General features: G+C 40.3%; 1 protein-coding gene across 1 annotated transcript in view; it reads left to right on the plus strand.

The window, feature by feature from the left end:
- Positions 1 to 18,082, plus strand: part of khdrbs3 (KH domain containing, RNA binding, signal transduction associated 3) — a 184,555-nt gene that overhangs the window by 111,419 nt on the left and 55,054 nt on the right. The window contains 3 exon segments of the mRNA XM_034094620.2: positions 7,460 to 7,540; positions 7,542 to 7,607; positions 13,401 to 13,540. Of these exon segments, the coding sequence (XP_033950511.1) occupies positions 7,460 to 7,540; positions 7,542 to 7,607; positions 13,401 to 13,540 (287 nt within the window).

Consider the following 18,082-nt stretch of genomic DNA (forward strand, 5'->3'; position numbering starts at 1 on the left):
CATGTTGAACTCAAATACCTGTACTTTCTACTTCTTACATGTTGAACTCAAATACCTGTACTTTCTACTTCTTACATGTTGAACTCAAATACCTGTACTTTCTACTTCTTACATGTTGAACTCAAATACCTGTACTTTATACTTCTTACATGTTGAACACAAATACCTGTACTTTCTACTTCTTACATGTTGAACTCAAATACCTGTACTTTCTACTTCTTACATGTTGAACTCAAATACCTGTGCTTTCTACTTCTCACATGTTGAACTCAAATACCTGTACTTTCTACTTCTCACATGTTGAACTCAAATACCTGTGCGTTCTACTTCTCACATGTTGAACACAAATACCTGAACTTTCTACTTCTTACATATTGAACTCAAATACCTGTACTTTCTACTTCTTACATGTTGAACACAAATACCTGTACTTTCTACTTCTTACATATTGAACTCAAATACCTGTACTTTCTACTTCTTACATTTTGAAAACAACTACCTGTACTTTCTACTTCTTACATGTTGAACTCAAATACCTGTACTTTCTACTTCTCACATGTTGAACACAAATACCTGTACTTTCTACTTCTTACATGTTGAACTCAAATACCTGTACTTTCTACTTCTCACATGTTGAACACAAATACCTGTACTTTCTACTTATTACATGTTGAACTCAAATACCTGTACTTTCTACTTCTCACATGTTGAACCCAAATACCCGTACTTTCTACTTCTCACATGTTGAACTCAAATACCTGTACTTTCTACTTCTTACATGTTGAACTCAAATACCTGTACTTTCTACTTCTTACATGTTGAACCCAAATACCTGTACTTTCTACTTCTTACATGTTGAACACAAATACCTGTACTTTCTACTTCTCACATGTTGAACCCAAATACCCGTACTTTCTACTTCTCACATGTTGAACTCAAATACCTGTACTTTCTACTTCTTACATGTTGAACTCAAATACCTGTACTTTCTACTTCTTACATGTTGAACCCAAATACCTGTACTTTCTACTTCTTACATGTTGAACTCAAATACCTGTACTTTCTACTTATTACATGTTGAACTCAAATACCTGTACTTTCTACTTCTCACATGTTGAACTCAAATACCTGTACTTTCTACTTCTTACATGTTGAACTCAAATACCTGTACTTTCTACTTCTTACATGTTGAACCCAAATACCTGTACTTTCTACTTCTTACATGTTGAACTCAAATACCTGTACTTTCTACTTCTTACATGTTGAACCCAAATACCTGTACTTTCTACTTCTTACATGTTGAACCCAAATACCTGTACTTTCTACTTCTTACATGTTGAACACAAATACCTGTACTTTCTACTTCTTACATGTTGAACCCAAATACCTGTACTTTCTACTTCTTACATGTTGAACTCAAATACCTGTACTTTCTACTTCTTACATGTTGAACTCAAATACCTGTACTTTCTACTTCTCACATGTTGAACTCAAATACCTGTAGTTTCTACTTCTTACATGTTGAACCCAAATACCTGTACTTTCTACTTCTTACATGTTGAACTCAAATACCTGTACTTTCTACTTCTCACATGTTGAACTCAAATACCTGTAGTTTCTACTTCTTACATGTTGAACCCAAATACCTGTACTTTCTACTTCTCTCATGTTGAACACAAATACCTGTACTCTCTACTTCTTACATGTTGAACTCAAATACCTGTACTTTCTACTTCTCACATGTTGAACTCAAATACCTGTAGTTTCTACTTCTTACATGTTGAACCCAAATACCTGTACTTTCTACTTCTCTCATGTTGAACTCAAATACCTGTACTCTCTACTTCTTACATGTTGAACACAAATACCTGTACTTTCTACTTCTCTCATTTCCCAAACAGCTGGTTCCTTTAGTCTGAATGTGTGTTGGGTGCGTGGTCATTATTCTTTAGAGTCACTGCGTGCCTATTGGTTGGAACACGATCCGTGTATCCATCACTTCCTGGTCTTCTCTAAAGAAGAGGGACCAATGGAAACGTTGTCATGTTGCCGTTGTTCAGCATGGAAACATTCATTAGCTAACAATGACATTATTGTTCTGTTGATATAAAGGGAGGTCAGGTACTCTTTAAAACAGCTGCTAGCTATGGGTACTTTCTACTGAAGTACACTTCAAAGCCTCTTTTACTTGAGTAAATAAGTTTAGTCAGTACTTCTACTTTTACCAGATGTGTGGAAAGATATGTTTAAACACGAGTATCTGTACTTCTACTTGAGTAAAGGATGTGTACTTTTGCCATCTCTGAGTTTAACAAATACTTGGTCTTTTATCACTTAAATCATATTTTAGACTGCACTGTAACTTTTATCCATGTATTTTTCCTTAATGTTTATTTTATTAGCTTTTCTTTTTTAATGCTTAATGTCTTTCATTTCTTTTTTGTAAAGCACTTTGAATTACCCTGCGTCGAAAAGTGCTATATAAATAAACTTGCCTTAACAAAAATTGATACCTCAAAATCTGTGACTTTCTACATGTTGACGGTACCTGTGGTTCCAAAGAGTTGATTGGGTACACGTTAAGAATCAAACAAGGAATAACTTGCTATTTACATGAGTGAGTGAAGAGAGATATTACTGAGGCAAATGCATGAAAGTAAAGATGCCATGTGAAATGCAAATCTGGAGGAGCAGTTGTTTTGAACAGACTTTATTGGCAGTATCCATCCAACATGTCTGACCTCACAGCTGATCGCCTTGTGTTCCACTCCACCATACAGATGGATCCATGCATTAATTAGAGCATTTGGACGTACATCTGTTAAGCTAATTTAGCTTCTTTCAGATCAACACTTTATTCTTAAAGTTAGCAAGTTATTAAAGGAGTTGTCATAAAAGCATTTACGGACATTTGGAGTCAGACTTGAAAGCCCTGTTTGACTGCCTAAAACATGGCGCAAATGATAGTGTACGGCTGTTGACAGTATTCTCTGTGGAGTGATAAAAAGAGACATCCAAAATCCCTTCAGTAAAAACATTAGATTCTAATATGACTACAAAATGAAACAATAATTTTGAACCTGACTTTATCCAATGTTCAGATTTGTGTTCCTGAAATGTATTAAAATGTGCGCATATTTAATGATATGATAGCTAATATGCATATTTAAACATGCTATTTCAGAAAACTTGTAATACAAAAAACAATTGTGTTAATGTAAGTAAATAACTGGAGAAATGTCTTGCTGATACCTTTAAGTAAAAACAAATCCCCTATTCACCTGTAGTGTCTCGCCTTAAAGGTCCCCTACTATTATACTGTCCTTCATCAATATATTACAGGTCTCAGATATATACAGAGCCTGTCTCTGATTGGCTGAAACACCGAACAGATCATGGCAGCATTACCCATAATCCCCTCTGTTTCAGCCCTGTTTCCAAAGTGCTGATTCTCTGTCTGTTACTTTAGATGAAGACAAGGAGCCCCTCCCCACGCCCCTCTGAGAGACATTTGGTTACAAAGAACTCAATGGAGCTCTAGAGGAGATTCAAGTGATAAGGGGGGGGGGGGGTTACCTTGTTGCTGATTGGCTAATGGTTACTCAAGACAACACATCGTTATGACATCAAGTGGCCAAAATCTGATCAGCTCATTTTCAGACAGGTTTTTATAGAAATGGATCAAAAAGAGAGAGAATCTTTGTTCCTGAAACTTTCAGAGTCTCTTTCCACAGAGGGGACACATGTTGATGTAGAAGAGACATGAAGAAGAGGGGACACATGTTGATGTAGAAGAGACATGAAGAAGAGGGGACACATGTTGATGTAGAAGAGACATGAAGAAGAGGGGACACATGTTGATGTAGAAGAGACATGAAGAAGAGGGGACACATGTTGATGTAGAAGAGACATGAAGAAGAGGGGACACATGTTGATGTAGAAGAGACATGGAGAAGAGGGGACACATGTTGATGTAGAAGAGACATGAAGAAGAGGGGACACATGTTGATGTAGAAGAGGGGACACATGTTGGCGTAGAGGAGACATGAAGAAGAGGGGACACATGTTGATGTGGAAGAGACATGAAGGAGAGGGGACACATGTTGATGTAGAAGAGGGGACACATGTTGGCGTAGAGGAGACATGAAGAAGAGGGGACACATGTTGATGTAGAAGAGACATGAAGAAGAGGGGACACATGTTGATGAAGAAGAGACATGAAGAAGAGGGGACACATGTTGATGTAGAAGAGACATGAAGAAGAGGGGACACATGTTGATGTAGAAGAGACATGAAGAAGAGGGGACACATGTTGATGTAGAAGAGACATGGAGAAGAGGGGACACATGTTGATGTACAGGGGCATGAAGAAGAGGGGACACATGTTGATGTAGAAGAGACATGAAGAAGAGGGGACACATGTTGATGTAGAAGAGACAGGAAGAAGAGGGGACACATGTTGATGTAGAAGAGACATGAAGAAGAGGGGACACATGTTGATGTAGAAGAGACATGAAGAAGAGGGGACACATGTTGATGTAGAAGAGACAGGAAGAAGAGGGGACACATGTTGATGTAGAAGAGACAGGAAGAAGAGGGGACACATGTTGATGTAGAAGAGACAGGAAGAAGAGGGGACACATGTTGATGTAGAAGAGACATGAAGAAGAGGGGACACATGTTGATGTAGAAGAGACATGAAGAAGAGGGGACACATGTTGATGTAGAAGAGACATGGAGAAGAGGGGACACATGTTGATGTACAGGGGCATGAAGAAGAGGGGACACATGTTGATGTAGAAGAGACATGAAGAAGAGGGGACACATGTTGATGTAGAAGAGACAGGAAGAAGAGGGGACACATGTTGATGTAGAAGAGACATGAAGAAGAGGGGACACATGTTGATGTAGAAGAGACAGGAAGAAGAGGGGACACATGTTGATGTAGAAGAGACATGAAGAAGAGGGGACACATGTTGATGTAGAAGAGACATGAAGAAGAGGGGACACATGTTGATGTAGAAGAGACAGGAAGAAGAGGGGACACATGTTGATGTAGAAGAGACATGAAGAAGAGGGGACACATGTTGATGCAGAGGAGACAGGAAGAAGAGGGGACACATGTTGATGTAGAAGAGACATGAAGAAGTGGATTTTGTACAATAGGTCCCCTTTAAATGAAATATCTTGATTTGGTAAATGTAAAAATGTCTAAAAGAACCGACAACATTCCCTTTCATTGTGTACTAAGTGCTTAGTATCCATGCTAAACTACGACCAGCATAGTTGAGAAAACCTGCTCACTGTCAACAACAAGCGGTCCTTGATGTTACTTTAAAACGTGGACATGTGGGGCCGTACTGTCCAAAGTAAAGGAACCATAGTATGATAAAGTGTTGGACAACATTTCACCAATAATGGTGCTAGCAGCAAGGTCATGGGATTACCTCTTCCCTTATTACATGGCTTAGTTGAATACTCGATTCTGATTGGTCAATTCAGAACACATGACACGTTGTTAATACCGAACAGACAGACCGCTGTCAAGGACTTCTTGACCGTTGTTAAGGACGCTCACATCTTCAGAAAGAAGTCCGGTCGATTGAACTGTATACAGCTGGGCCAGTTTTTGGAACTGGGACAAGAAAAACAGCGGAGAAGTAACGGGGCAGAAACCCTCCTTTTTACGCAGCGGTCCAGACATCGACATCAAACGGCGACACATATTCACTTGCCAGTTCCTTTGTCATTAGGGCAGGGATACCTAGATACTTCCCAAGGTTTGACATCATGAATTGTGCTACTTTTAAAGCAAGGAGCGATGTTTTCAAATCTGTAATCAAAAAGCTCCTCAAAAACGCAAGCAGGTCCTACCGTTGGCTTTTCAAACTGACAAGAGACGCTCTCACTGTTTTTCAAATGTAACAGTTTGAGAAGCAAGCAAACTGTCTGATTGTCTTTAGTTTTCCGCTGTCGTGTGATAGCAACATGGAGGATTTTAACATTCATTTTAATATATTTGGAGAGCACAGTCATTTGGAGTAATGGTTAGTGGCTGATGAGTCCCCAGTGAAGAAAAGAAAAAGACAAGAGGGACAAGAAAACAGCGGAGAAGTAACGGGGCAGAAACCCTCCTTGTTACGCAGCGGTCCAGACATAGACATCAAACGGCAAAACATACAGTGTGCAGTTACTTTGGCATCAGGGCAGGATATCGAGATACTTCCCAAGGTTTGACATCATGAATTGTGCTACTTTTAAAGCAAGCAGCGATGTTTTCAAATCTGTAATCAGAAAGCTCCTCAAAAACGCTATCGAAGCAGTTCCTGCCGTTGCTACGTTAGTTCAAACAGTAACAACGGACTATTTTTCTTCGCGGATGCATGTCAATTTAAATCAATACATACAACTATTTTTTAAATCAATAAAATCATTTTCTAAATCCATAAAAGCATTTCAATTAATATTGGAAGTCATAACGTTACTTTGTTGAGAATGTGGCCGTGTAATAAGCGGGATAATGAAGTTCTTTTCCCCATAATGACCGCATCGCAGCACATTATCCCTTACTTATATATCTACCCCAGATTGCAAGATAATCCAAAGGCTTTATGATTCATCCCCTGAGGGACATGAATACTACAACATCTGTGTCAAACCATGTTTACAAAAACTGTTATTTCACTGATTTTAATTGCACATTTTGACATGCTGGGGACAGAGGGGGTCGCTAAAAGTCAGAAGGGTCAATACAATAGTCACCATGGGTATCTGACTGTACCAAATGATTTTACTTCAAAACATTATTGACAAAGCAAATGTTTGTAAAAGATAAGGTAGTTATTTTTAGGGTTACGGGTTTGTTATCACCAATTATGTGAAGTCAAATTGTTGTAGAAATCTTTTTTAAATATGGAGGTTTCCTGCTTTTGACAGTTTTGTATGATATTAAGTGAATATCTTTGGGTTTTGGGTCGACCACACAAAACATTATTGGGATATTACCGTTGACTTAAAAACTGGGACCAACATATTCACTATTTTCTGACATGTTATAGACAAAGAGTCCAGTTTAAACTTCAATGACCATCAATAATTTCCTCTAAACTAGCAGAGCAGAGATATTCTGATCAACTTCATGAAAGCCCGTACGTTATCTGCACACATATAACGAGGACAGACAGCTGTGTGAAAACAAAAGCAATCTGTTAACCCAGACAGCTGCCGTGGAAAGACTTGTCAGGATCGTCCGTTTGCAGACTCGTACGTTTTCAATAACCCACATACATATTTCCTGTCTGTCTGTTTTTGTAACTTTCCAGCATCAAACCGCATTACGCAACACGCTCTGCAGTAAATCCTTTTTTCGAAACACATCAAATAAGATAAATGTTGCTGACGGTGACGGGTCGCTTCCCTAGACGGCTGATATATGAAACTGTTGTTTTTCTGCCATCAGGAAGAAGAGCTACGGCAAAGCAACGAAGGCAAATATAACCATCTGAACGAAGACCTGCACGTCCTCATCGAGGTGTTCGCCCCCCCCCGCCGAGGCCTACGCCAGGATGGGTCACGCTCTGGAGGAGATCAAGAAGTTTCTTATACCGGTATGTTCCCTTTGTTTCACACACACACACACACACACACACACACACACACACACACACACACACACACACACACACACACACACACACACACACACACACACTTTCTCTAGCTTTCACTCTCCTCCACCTGACTCTTTTCCCAGCTGCTCGGTTGAATCACTTTCAGCTTGTCCATGAGTGAAGTGTTGGAGTGAGTGTGTGAAAAGCATCTGGTGTGGCCCAATTCCAAACTGAACCCTACACACTCCTACTGCAAGACAAAGAAAACACACTCTTAGCCGAATGTTGTTTTTTCATTCAAGGTGAAGGGTGGAAACACAGCTTCTCCTTCTTCTCCTGCAGAAACAGGAACTGTCGTAACTTTTGGTATCAATGTTTTAACTAACATTTTCTTTTACTTCTTGTTAACCTTTTCTCTGCTGCAAGAAACAGTCCCTTTGAATATACAAATCTTTACAAGGAAGGAACAGGCCTACAGTTTCCAGACTGGATACAGGTTTATTTGAAGCAAGAAAAAAAGGACCAATGCAGACATCCTGGAGAAGGTTTAATAACATCATGTTGGAGGGGTTTCACAACTTCCTATTTGAGGGTAATCACTTCCTGTTTGATGTGTTAATTACTTCCTGTTGTAGGGTTTGATGACTTCCTGTTGTAGGGTTTGATGACTTCCTTTTCTACTGTTTAATAACTTCCTGTTGGAGGGTTTAATTGCTTCCTGTGGGAGGGTTTAATAACTTCCTGTTGGAGGGTTTAATGACTTCCTGTTAGATGGTTTAATAACTTCCTGTTGGAGGGTTTAATAACTTCCTGTTGGAGGGTTTAATGACTTCCTGTTGGAGGGTTTAATAACTTCCTGTCGGAGGGTTTAATAACTTCCTGTTAGATGGTTTAATGACTTCCTGTTAGATGGTTTAATAACTTCCTGTTGGAGGGTTTAATAACTTCCTGTTGGAGGGTTTAATGACTTCCTGTTGGAGGGTTTAATAACTTCCTGTCGGAGGGTTTAATAACTTCCTGTTGGAGGGTTTAATAACTTCCTGTTAGATGGTTTAATAACTTCCTGTTGGAGGGTTTAATAACTTCCTGTCGGAGGGTTTAATAACTTCCTGTTAGATGGTTTAATGACTTCCTGTTAGAGGGTTTAATAACTTCCTGTTGGAGGGTTTAATAACTTCCTGTCGGAGGGTTTAATGACTTCCTGTTGGAGGGTTTAATAACTTCCTGTTGGAGGGTTTAATAACTTCCTGTTCTACTGTTTAATAACTTCCTGTTGGAGGGTTTCACAACTTCCTATTTGAGGGTAATAACTTCCTGTTGGAGGGTTTAATAACTTCCTGTTGGAGGGTTTAATAACTTCCTGTTAGATGGTTTAATAACTTCCTGTTGGAGGGTTTAATAACTTCCTGTTGGAGGGTTTAATAACTTCCTGTTGGAGGGTTTAATAACTTCCTGTTGGAGGGTTTAATAACTTCCTGTTGGAGGGTTTAATAACTTCCTGTTAGAGGGTTTCATCACTTCCTGTTCTACTGTGTAATAACTTCCTGTTGGAGGGTTTCACAACTTCCTGTTATAGGATTTGATCACTTCCTGTTAGATGGTTTAATAACTTCCTGTTGTAGGGTTTGATAACTTCCTGTTAGAGGGTTTCATCACTTCCTGTTCTACTGTGTAATAACTTCCTGTTGGAGGGTTTAATAACTTCCTGTTAGATGGTTTAATAACTTCCTGTTGGAGGGTTTAATAACTTCCTGTTGGAGGGTTTAATAACTTCCTGTTGGAGGGTTTAATAACTTCCTGTTGGAGGGTTTAATAACTTCCTGTTACATGGTTTAATAACTTCCTGTTAGATGGTTTAATAACTTCCTGTTGGAGGGTTTAATAACTTCCTGTTGGAGGGTTTCACAACTTCCTGTTATAGGATTTGATCACTTCCTGTTAGATGGTTTAATAACTTCCTGTTGTAGGGTTTGATAACTTCCTGTTAGAGGGTTTCATCACTTCCTGTTCTACTGTTTAATAACTTCCTGTTACATGGTTTAATAACTTCCTGTTAGATGGTTTAATAACTTCCTGTTGGAGGGTTTAATAACTTCCTGTTGGAGGGTTTAATAACTTCCTGTTGGAGGGTTTAATAACTTCCTGTTGGAGGGTTTAATAACTTCCTGTGGGAGGGTTTAATAACTTCCTGTTGGAGGGTTTAATAAATTCCTGTTATAGGATTTGATCACTTCCTGTTAGATGGTTTAATAACTTCCTGTTGTAGGGTTTGATGACTTCCTGTTCTACTGTTTAATGACTTCCTGTTGGATGGTTTAATAACTTCCTGTTGGAGGGTTTAATAACTTCCTGTTGGAGGGTTTAATAACTTCCTGTTGGAGGGTTTCACAACTTCCTGTTGGAGGGTTTCACAACTTCCTGTTAGAGGGTTTAATAACTTCCTGTTGGAGGGTTTAATAACTTCCTGTTAGAGGGTGTAATAACTTCCTGTGAGAGGGTTTAATTACTTCCTGTTGTAGGGTTTAATAAATTCCTGTTATAGGATTTGATCACTTCCTGTTAGATGGTTTAATAACTTCCTGTTGGAGGGTTTAATAACTTCCTGTTGGATGGTTTAATTACCTTCTTTTTCTAGGGTTGACTGACTTCCTGTTGGAGCGTTTAATACCTTCCTGTTAAATGGTTTAATAACTTCCTGTTGGAGGGTTTAATGACTTCCTGTTAGATGGTTTAATTCCTTCCTGTTGTAGGGTTTGATGACTTCCTGTTAGAGGGTTTCATCACTTCCTGTTCTACTGTTTAATAACTTCCTGTTGGAGGGTTTAATTGCTTCCTGTGGGAGGATTTAGTGACTTCCTGTTGGAGGGTTTAATAACTTCCTGTTGGAGGGTTTAATAACTTCCTGTTGGAGGGTTTAATAACTTCCTGTTGGAGGGTTTAATAACTTCCATAACTTCCTGTTGGAGGGTTTAATAACTTCCTGTTGGAGGGTTTAATAACTTCCTGTTGGAGGGTTTAATAACTTCCTGTTGGAGGGTTTAATAACTTCCTGTTGGAGGGTTTCACAACTTCCTGTTGGAGGGTTTAATAACTTCCTGTTGGAGGGTTTAATAACTTCCTGTTGGAGGGTTTAATAACTTCCTGTTGGAGGGTTTAATAACTTCCTGTTAGAGGGTTTAATAACTTCCTGTTGGAGGGTTTAATAACTTCCTGTTGGAGGGTTTCACAACTTCCTGTTGGAGGGTTTCACAACTTCCTGTTGGAGGGTTTAATAACTTCCTGTTGGAGGGTTTAATAACTTCCTGTTGGAGGGTTTAATAACTTCCTGTTGGAGGGTTTAATAACTTCCTGTTGGAGGGTTTAATAACTTCCTGTTGGAGGGTTTAATAACTTCCTGTTGGAGGGTTTAATAACTTCCATAACTTCCTGTTGGAGGGTTTAATAACTTCCATAACTTCCTGTTGGAGGGTTTAATAACTTCCTGTTGGAGGGTTTAATAACTTCCTGTTGGAGGGTTTAATAACTTCCTGTTGGAGGGTTTAATAACTTCCTGTTGGAGGGTTTAATAACTTCCTGTTGGAGGGTTTCACAACTTCCTGTTGGAGGGTTTAATAACTTCCTGTTGGAGGGTTTAATAACTTCCTGTTGGAGGGTTTAATAACTTCCTGTTGGAGGGTTTAATAACTTCCTGTTGGAGGGTTTAATAACTTCCTGTTGGAGGGTTTAATAACTTCCTGTTGGAGGGTTTAATAACTTCCTGTTGGAGGGTTTGATGACTTCCTGTTCTACTGTTTAATGACTTCCTGTTGGATGGTTTAATAACTTCCTGTTGGAGGGTTTAATAACTTCCTGTTGGAGGGTTTCACAACTTCCTATTTGAGGGTAATCACTTCCTGTTTGATGCGTTAATTACTTCCTGTTGGAGGGTTTAATAACTTCCTGTTGGAGGGTTTCACAACTTCCTATTTGAGGGTAATCACTTCCTGTTTGATGCGTTAATTACTTCCTGTTGGAGGGTTTAATAAATTCCTGTTATAGGATTTGATCACTTCCTGTTAGATGGTTTAATAACTTCCTGTTGTAGGGTTTGATAAATTCCTGTTATAGGATTTGATCACTTCCTGTTAGATGGTTTAATAACTTCCTGTTGGAGGGTTTAATAACTTCCTGTTGGAGGATGTAATACCTTACTGTTGGAGGGTTTAATAACTTCCTGTTAGATGGTTTAATAACTTCCTGTTGGAGGGTTTAATGACTTCCTGTTAGATGGTTTAATTCCTTCCTGTTGTAGGGTTTGATGACTTCCTGTTAGAGGGTTTCATCACTTCCTGTTCTACTGTTTAATAACTTCCTGTTGGAGGGTTTGATAAATTCCTGTTATAGGATTTGATCACTTCCTGTTAGATGGTTTAATAACTTCCTGTTGTAGGGTTTGATGACTTCCTGTTCTACTGTTTAATGACTTCCTGTTGGATGGTTTAATACCTTCCTGTTGGAGGGTTTAATAACTTCCTGTTAGATGGTTTAATAACTTCCTGTTGGAGGGTTTAATTACCTTCTTTTTCTAGGGTTGACTGACTTCCTGTTGGAGGGTTTAATAACTTCCTGTTGGAGGGTTTAATAACTTCCTGTTGGAGGATGTAATACCTTACTGTTGGAGGGTTTAATAACTTCCTGTTAGATGGTTTAATAACTTCCTGTTGGAGGGTTTAATGACTTCCTGTTAGATGGTTTAATTCCTTCCTGTTGTAGGGTTTGATGACTTCCTGTTAGAGGGTTTCATCACTTCCTGTTCTACTGTTTAATAACTTCCTGTTGGAGGGTTTAATTGCTTCCTGTGGGAGGATTTAGTGACTTCCTGTTGGAGGGTTTAATAACTTCCTGTTGGAGGGTTTAATGACTTACTGTTGGAGGGTGTAATACCTTCCTGTTGGAGGGTTTAATAACTTCCTGTTGGAGGGTTTAATAACTTCCATAACTTCCTGTTGGAGGGTTTAATAACTTCCTGTTGGAAGGTTTAATAACTTCCTGTTGGAGGGTTTAATAACTTCCTGTTGGAGGGTTTAATGACTTCCTTTTTGAAGGTTGACTGACTTCCTATTGAACATTTTAACAACATCCACACTCCAGTAGTTGGTTAGGAACGGCGCTTCATGTGGCGGACCCTCCACCCAGACGTGAAATCGTAGTTAAAGTGGGTTAGGGTGTAGGGGAATTGGAACTGGGCCAGTGTGTGTGATCCTGATGGGAAGTCGTGGGTACTACAGGAATAAAAGAGCACAGGAAGGGATTTCCGGGAGCGCCAAACTCTCCTTGGCAGCTGAATGGCGCTTATTTACTCTTCCTCCATTCATTATGGATGATCTCTGAGCTGTGATGATTTACAACTCACCATTAATTATCAGCAAACCACCACCACCACCCTTCATGTAACCTCTTCCCACTCCTTTCAGAAAGCACAGTTATTGACGGAGCACACACATAACAATCATATCAATCGTTTTATGATTAGAGACTTATTTCCATGTTAATTATGCATCTTAATTCTGTGGCAAAGAAACAACTGTGTGAGAAGATAAAGGCAAAATGCGGTCCCGAGGATTTATCAGTGGGAGATCTGAAGTGTTTTGCTGCCTCGGGAACAGCGGCCACGGCAGTTCTGTAATGTGCATTAATTAGATATTCCCGGGGCTGTAGCCCTGGAGATAAAGGAGGGAATTGAATCCAGTGTAATTGAAAGCGGCTCTGTTTGTGTGTGTGGGGGTGAACACGCTGCCTCTCTGTGTGCAGGATTACAATGATGAGATAAGACAGGCCCAGCTGCAGGAGCTCACGTTCCTGAACGGAGGCTCGGAGGACGCCAAGGTGCCGTCGGTGAGGGGGAAGTCAGCGGTGCGAGCCAGAGGGACGCCTGTTCCAGGTCTTCCCAGGTAACTCACATTCAAGATGCAAGGCTGTTCGTGTCGTGTGTACATCGCTACATCAACATGTGTCCCCTCTTCTTCATGTCTCTTCTACATCAACATGTGTCCCCTCTTCTCCATGTCTCTTCTACATCAACATGTGTCCCCTCTTCTTCATGTCTCTTCTACATCAACATGCGTCCCCTCTTCTTCATGTCTCTTCTACATCAACATGTGTCCCCTCTTCTTCATGTCTCTTCTACATCAACATGTGTCCCCTCTTCTTCATGTCTCTTCTACATCAACACGTGTCCCCTCTTCTTCATGTCTCTTCTACATCAACACGTGTCCCCTCTTCTTCATGTCTCTTCTACATCAACATGTGTCCCCTCTTCCTCATGTCTCTTCTACATCAACATGTGTCCCCTCTTCTTCATGTCTCTTCTACATCAACATGTGTCCCCTCTTCTTCATGTCTCTTCTACATCAACATGTGTCCCCTCTTCTTCATGTCTCTACATCAACATGTGTCCCCTCTTCTTCATGTCTCTTCTACATCAACATGTGTCCCCTCTTCTTCATGTCTCTTCTACATCAACATGTGTCCCCTCTTCTTCATGTCTCTTCTACATCAGCATGTGTCCCCTCTTCTTCATGTCTCTTCTACATCAACATGTGTCCCCTCTGTGGAAAGAGACTCTGAAAGTTTCAGGAACAAAGATTTTCTCTCTTTTTGATCCATTTCTATAAAAACCTGTGTGAAAATGAGCTGATCAGATTTTGGCCACTTTATGATGTCATAATGATGTGTTGTCTTGTGTAGCCATTAGCCAATCAGCAACAAGGTAACCCCCCTCCTTATTTTCATCTAAAGCAGTGGCTCCCCTTGGGGGGGCGCCAGGCCTCAGATGATTTGAGGCCAATTATCATATTTAGACTTTTTTTACTCCGTGTATTTTTTTACATATAATTGTAACGCAATACATAATTATCGCTAAAAGCCTTTTCTCTACATTACAATAAAATATAAAAACATAGATTAATTAATTTGAATAACAATTCAAGTTAGTATTAAAGGCATAAAAAGACAGAAATGTATAATTCTTTCTTTGATAGAAAGATGTAGTGTAGACGGGCTGTAACCGGCAGAGAATCAGCACTTTGGAAACAGAGGGGATTATGGGTAATGCTGCATGTTTGGTGTTTCAGCCAATCAGAGACAGGTGTTGTATATATCTGAGAGCTGTGATATATTGATGAAAAACCGTATAATAGTGGAACTTTAAGTCGCAGCTCCTCCAACAGTGCAACACAGAAAAACAGACACATTGTTAAAATAGTGCAAAGAGTCAATATACATGTAATTGGATTATAATGTGTGTGTGTGTGTGTGTGTGTGTGTGTGTGTGTGTGTGTGTGTGTGTGTGTGTGTGGTGTGTGTGTGTGTGTGTGTGTGTGTGTGTGTGTGTGTGTGTGTGTGTGTGTGTGTGTGTGTGTGTGTGTGTGTGTGTGTGTGTGTGTGTGTGTGTGTGTGTGTGTGTGTGTGTGTGTGTGTGTGTGTGTTTTAGTTCAACGGGGAAAAGGTATTATTTACAGTTAATACAAGGAGCTCCTGGAAAGCAGTTGTGGGGGGCATTCTGTGCTTGGACGCTCTGTTGGTTTTCTTCGGAGGGATAGGTGGGAGAGAGTCCCTTTCAAGTGGGGAGTCTGCAAAAAACCAGCGGAACTTGACAGTGTGTGTGGCTGTGTGTGTGTGTGTGTGTGTGTGTGGCTGTGTGTGCATGCACTTTAGTTCAACTGGGGAAAAGGTATTATTTACAGTTAATACAAGGAGCTCCTGGAAAGCAGCTGTAAGGAATCCTGTTCCTTGTTCTCCGAGGTAGTGTGTCCTTTCGGGCGACGGCACATGCACCGATGCCTCTGTACGGTAAAGCAACACGAGAAACATTTCATCTGTACGTGTTGCTTGGTGATTAAAAGATAACGTTTTACAGTTTCCAGGCCACGCGTCTTGGTAGAGATCGGGACAGAAGCATGAGCTGTACTACAGTAGGCTTGTCACTGCACATGTTGGATATTTTAATTTGCAGTTACGATGTGCATAGTAATTATTATTATTATTAATAAGGCCTCATCTCATATTCCTACTGATTTATGAGATGTCTGAGTTCAACAAGACGAACAGGAAATGGAAACTCAGTTCTATAGAATGTGTATTACTCCTTATTGAATGAAGATCTTTATTGTTATGAATGCAACAGCAGGCAATTTAACTTCCTGATGGATGAATAACACGTTGCTAATAAGAAGCCACCACATGTGGTTGTGTGTTGGTCAAAGCAGCAGGAAGTCATGAGTACATAAGGGGAATGCAGTTCAGTGCTTTAAAGCTCCCACGGCACGGCCATTTCTACTGATCATAATTCCATTGAGGTCGATTAGAATACATTTACATTGTTCAATGTTCCAAACTCACATTGTTTCTCACAGCATCTCTGTATAGTCTGTGTATTCACTCTCTGTCCTACACGGCTTGTTGGAGCTGGCCGACAGCGAGACACAGCGAAACCCAGCCCGAACACACACACACCCACACACCCGCAGCCTGGCTGGGAGACTCACAGCCTCGCCGCGTCCCGCCGTCTCACGGAGGAGACATCGGCGGAGCTGCAGCTGAGAAAAGATTGAGTGTGTGTGAGGATGTAACGGCTCCACGGATTGGTCCATTTTGACCAATCCACGGACGTCGTTACGTCACTTGGTTCCCGGAAGAAAACAAATGGAAAAAGAGAAATGTCCAACGAGGCGTTCTGGGGCAGCAGACAGGTCTTCTCTGTGTTAGAGCTTTACTCGCTACAGGGTGCACTTTGAGGGGTTGACTCTGCAGAGCGTTCACATGCAGACCTTCATAACAACAAGGGGACGGGCGATAACCGGAAAAGCACGACATGGGACCTTTAAATAAATGTCTTCTAAAACCTTTTTTATCCAGCAGTGATTTTGAAACGCATTCATTTTCACGTTCAAAATGAAATTTAAGAAACATCTCAATACAATGTCAAATATCACATTTTGTTAAAGGTATATTATATTTTCATTTGTTTTATATAGCCGTTGAAGTTCTCTGGATATGTCTGCTTTGCTTTCCGTCTGTGGGATGTCTCTGATATCAGGGTGTAGTCAGGTTTTTTTCAACCCATTGTGTGGATCCTATAAATTATCTTTGCTTATTTTAGACTAGTTTCAGTTGGGCTGCGTGTTGGCAGGATGAGTCTTTGAATAAGTATCATTCGGTTGTGACTATTCCTGCACTTTTCTTTTTGTGTCGTCGGCTTTTTTTTCTGTGGTTTTTGCTATGGCTACATGTTGAGTATGAACACATGCATGAAGTGACACTGTAATTCCTCACCAGTCCCTTATCTATCGTTTATTTTCTGTGTAAGCATTGTCCTTGTATCAAATCAAGTTTTATTTATATCGCACATTTTTAAAAACGACTTTTGGCCGAGCCAAAGTGCTGTACATGTAATACCTTACAGTAAGGACACTATGCAGCAAATACAACGGCACAGTTTATGCAGAATATGAAAACCGACAGCCTCTGACCTTAGACAGACACTTGTAGTGTTTCACTGTCTTTCTTGTAATATTTGGCTTTGCATATGTAAAGTAAAGGCATGCTGCTGGAGGACGCACTTTAGCCAACGCTTTAAAAAAGAAAAAGCAGAATCTCCAATCTATATTTGATAAATACATCCCATGTTTTGGGGCGCGACGTGTCAAATCTGCGGCAGAAGAATTGGTGCGAAAACGTTGTTTGCATTTCCTTTTTCGGTCCTGACTTCTTTGCAAAATGAGAAATAGTGAAAGTATCCGACTCTGCCAGCAGTTTGCGTGCCGTCCCCTGCCAGCAGATAACGGTGTTTCTGACCCTAATCCCAACCAAGTGGATTTGTTTGCCTTCACTCTGCACCGACAAACAACCTGTTTTATATTCAAGACCCTTTTCTTTTTGTTTAGCTGACTGGCAGAAAGCACAGGGTACATACAGATATAAAATGAATCCAATAGGACATGCTAGAATAACAGTCAAACAAAGGATTCCTGTTAAACGCGATGGGTTATATCTCCGTCTGTTACTTATCATATTCAGCAGCAAATGGCGTCTTTAAGGCCCTGATATTCCGCCTCTGCTGACTGTGTGCAGACCTCAGCAGGAAGTACAGAGAAGAGGCAGACACCATAGATTGGCAGAAACTACAAACCGAAGCAGTGCTGCATTCATTGAAAGTTGCACTGTTCCCATGGCTGCTTATTTACTGGATGTGCCAGTCTGTTTCATGCTCTCCAAAGGAAACCACGAGAGCCAAAGCATCTTCTGCCGGTGGCCGGTCCAGCTTTCTCTGGACGGAGCTGTCGATAAAGCCGAGAGAAAATATCTCAGTTTTCTTTCATGATAACTCGCTCCCAGCCGTTCCTCTTGGCCTTCTCTATTATCCGACTGAAATGATATTCCCTTCATTCATTTCAGCCACAGTTAGCCACATGTCGACTTGCCCTCACTTTTAT

The sequence above is a fragment of the Pseudochaenichthys georgianus genome, chromosome 11, assembly GCF_902827115.2.
Source record: "Pseudochaenichthys georgianus chromosome 11, fPseGeo1.2, whole genome shotgun sequence".
NCBI lineage: Eukaryota > Metazoa > Chordata > Actinopteri > Perciformes > Channichthyidae > Pseudochaenichthys > Pseudochaenichthys georgianus.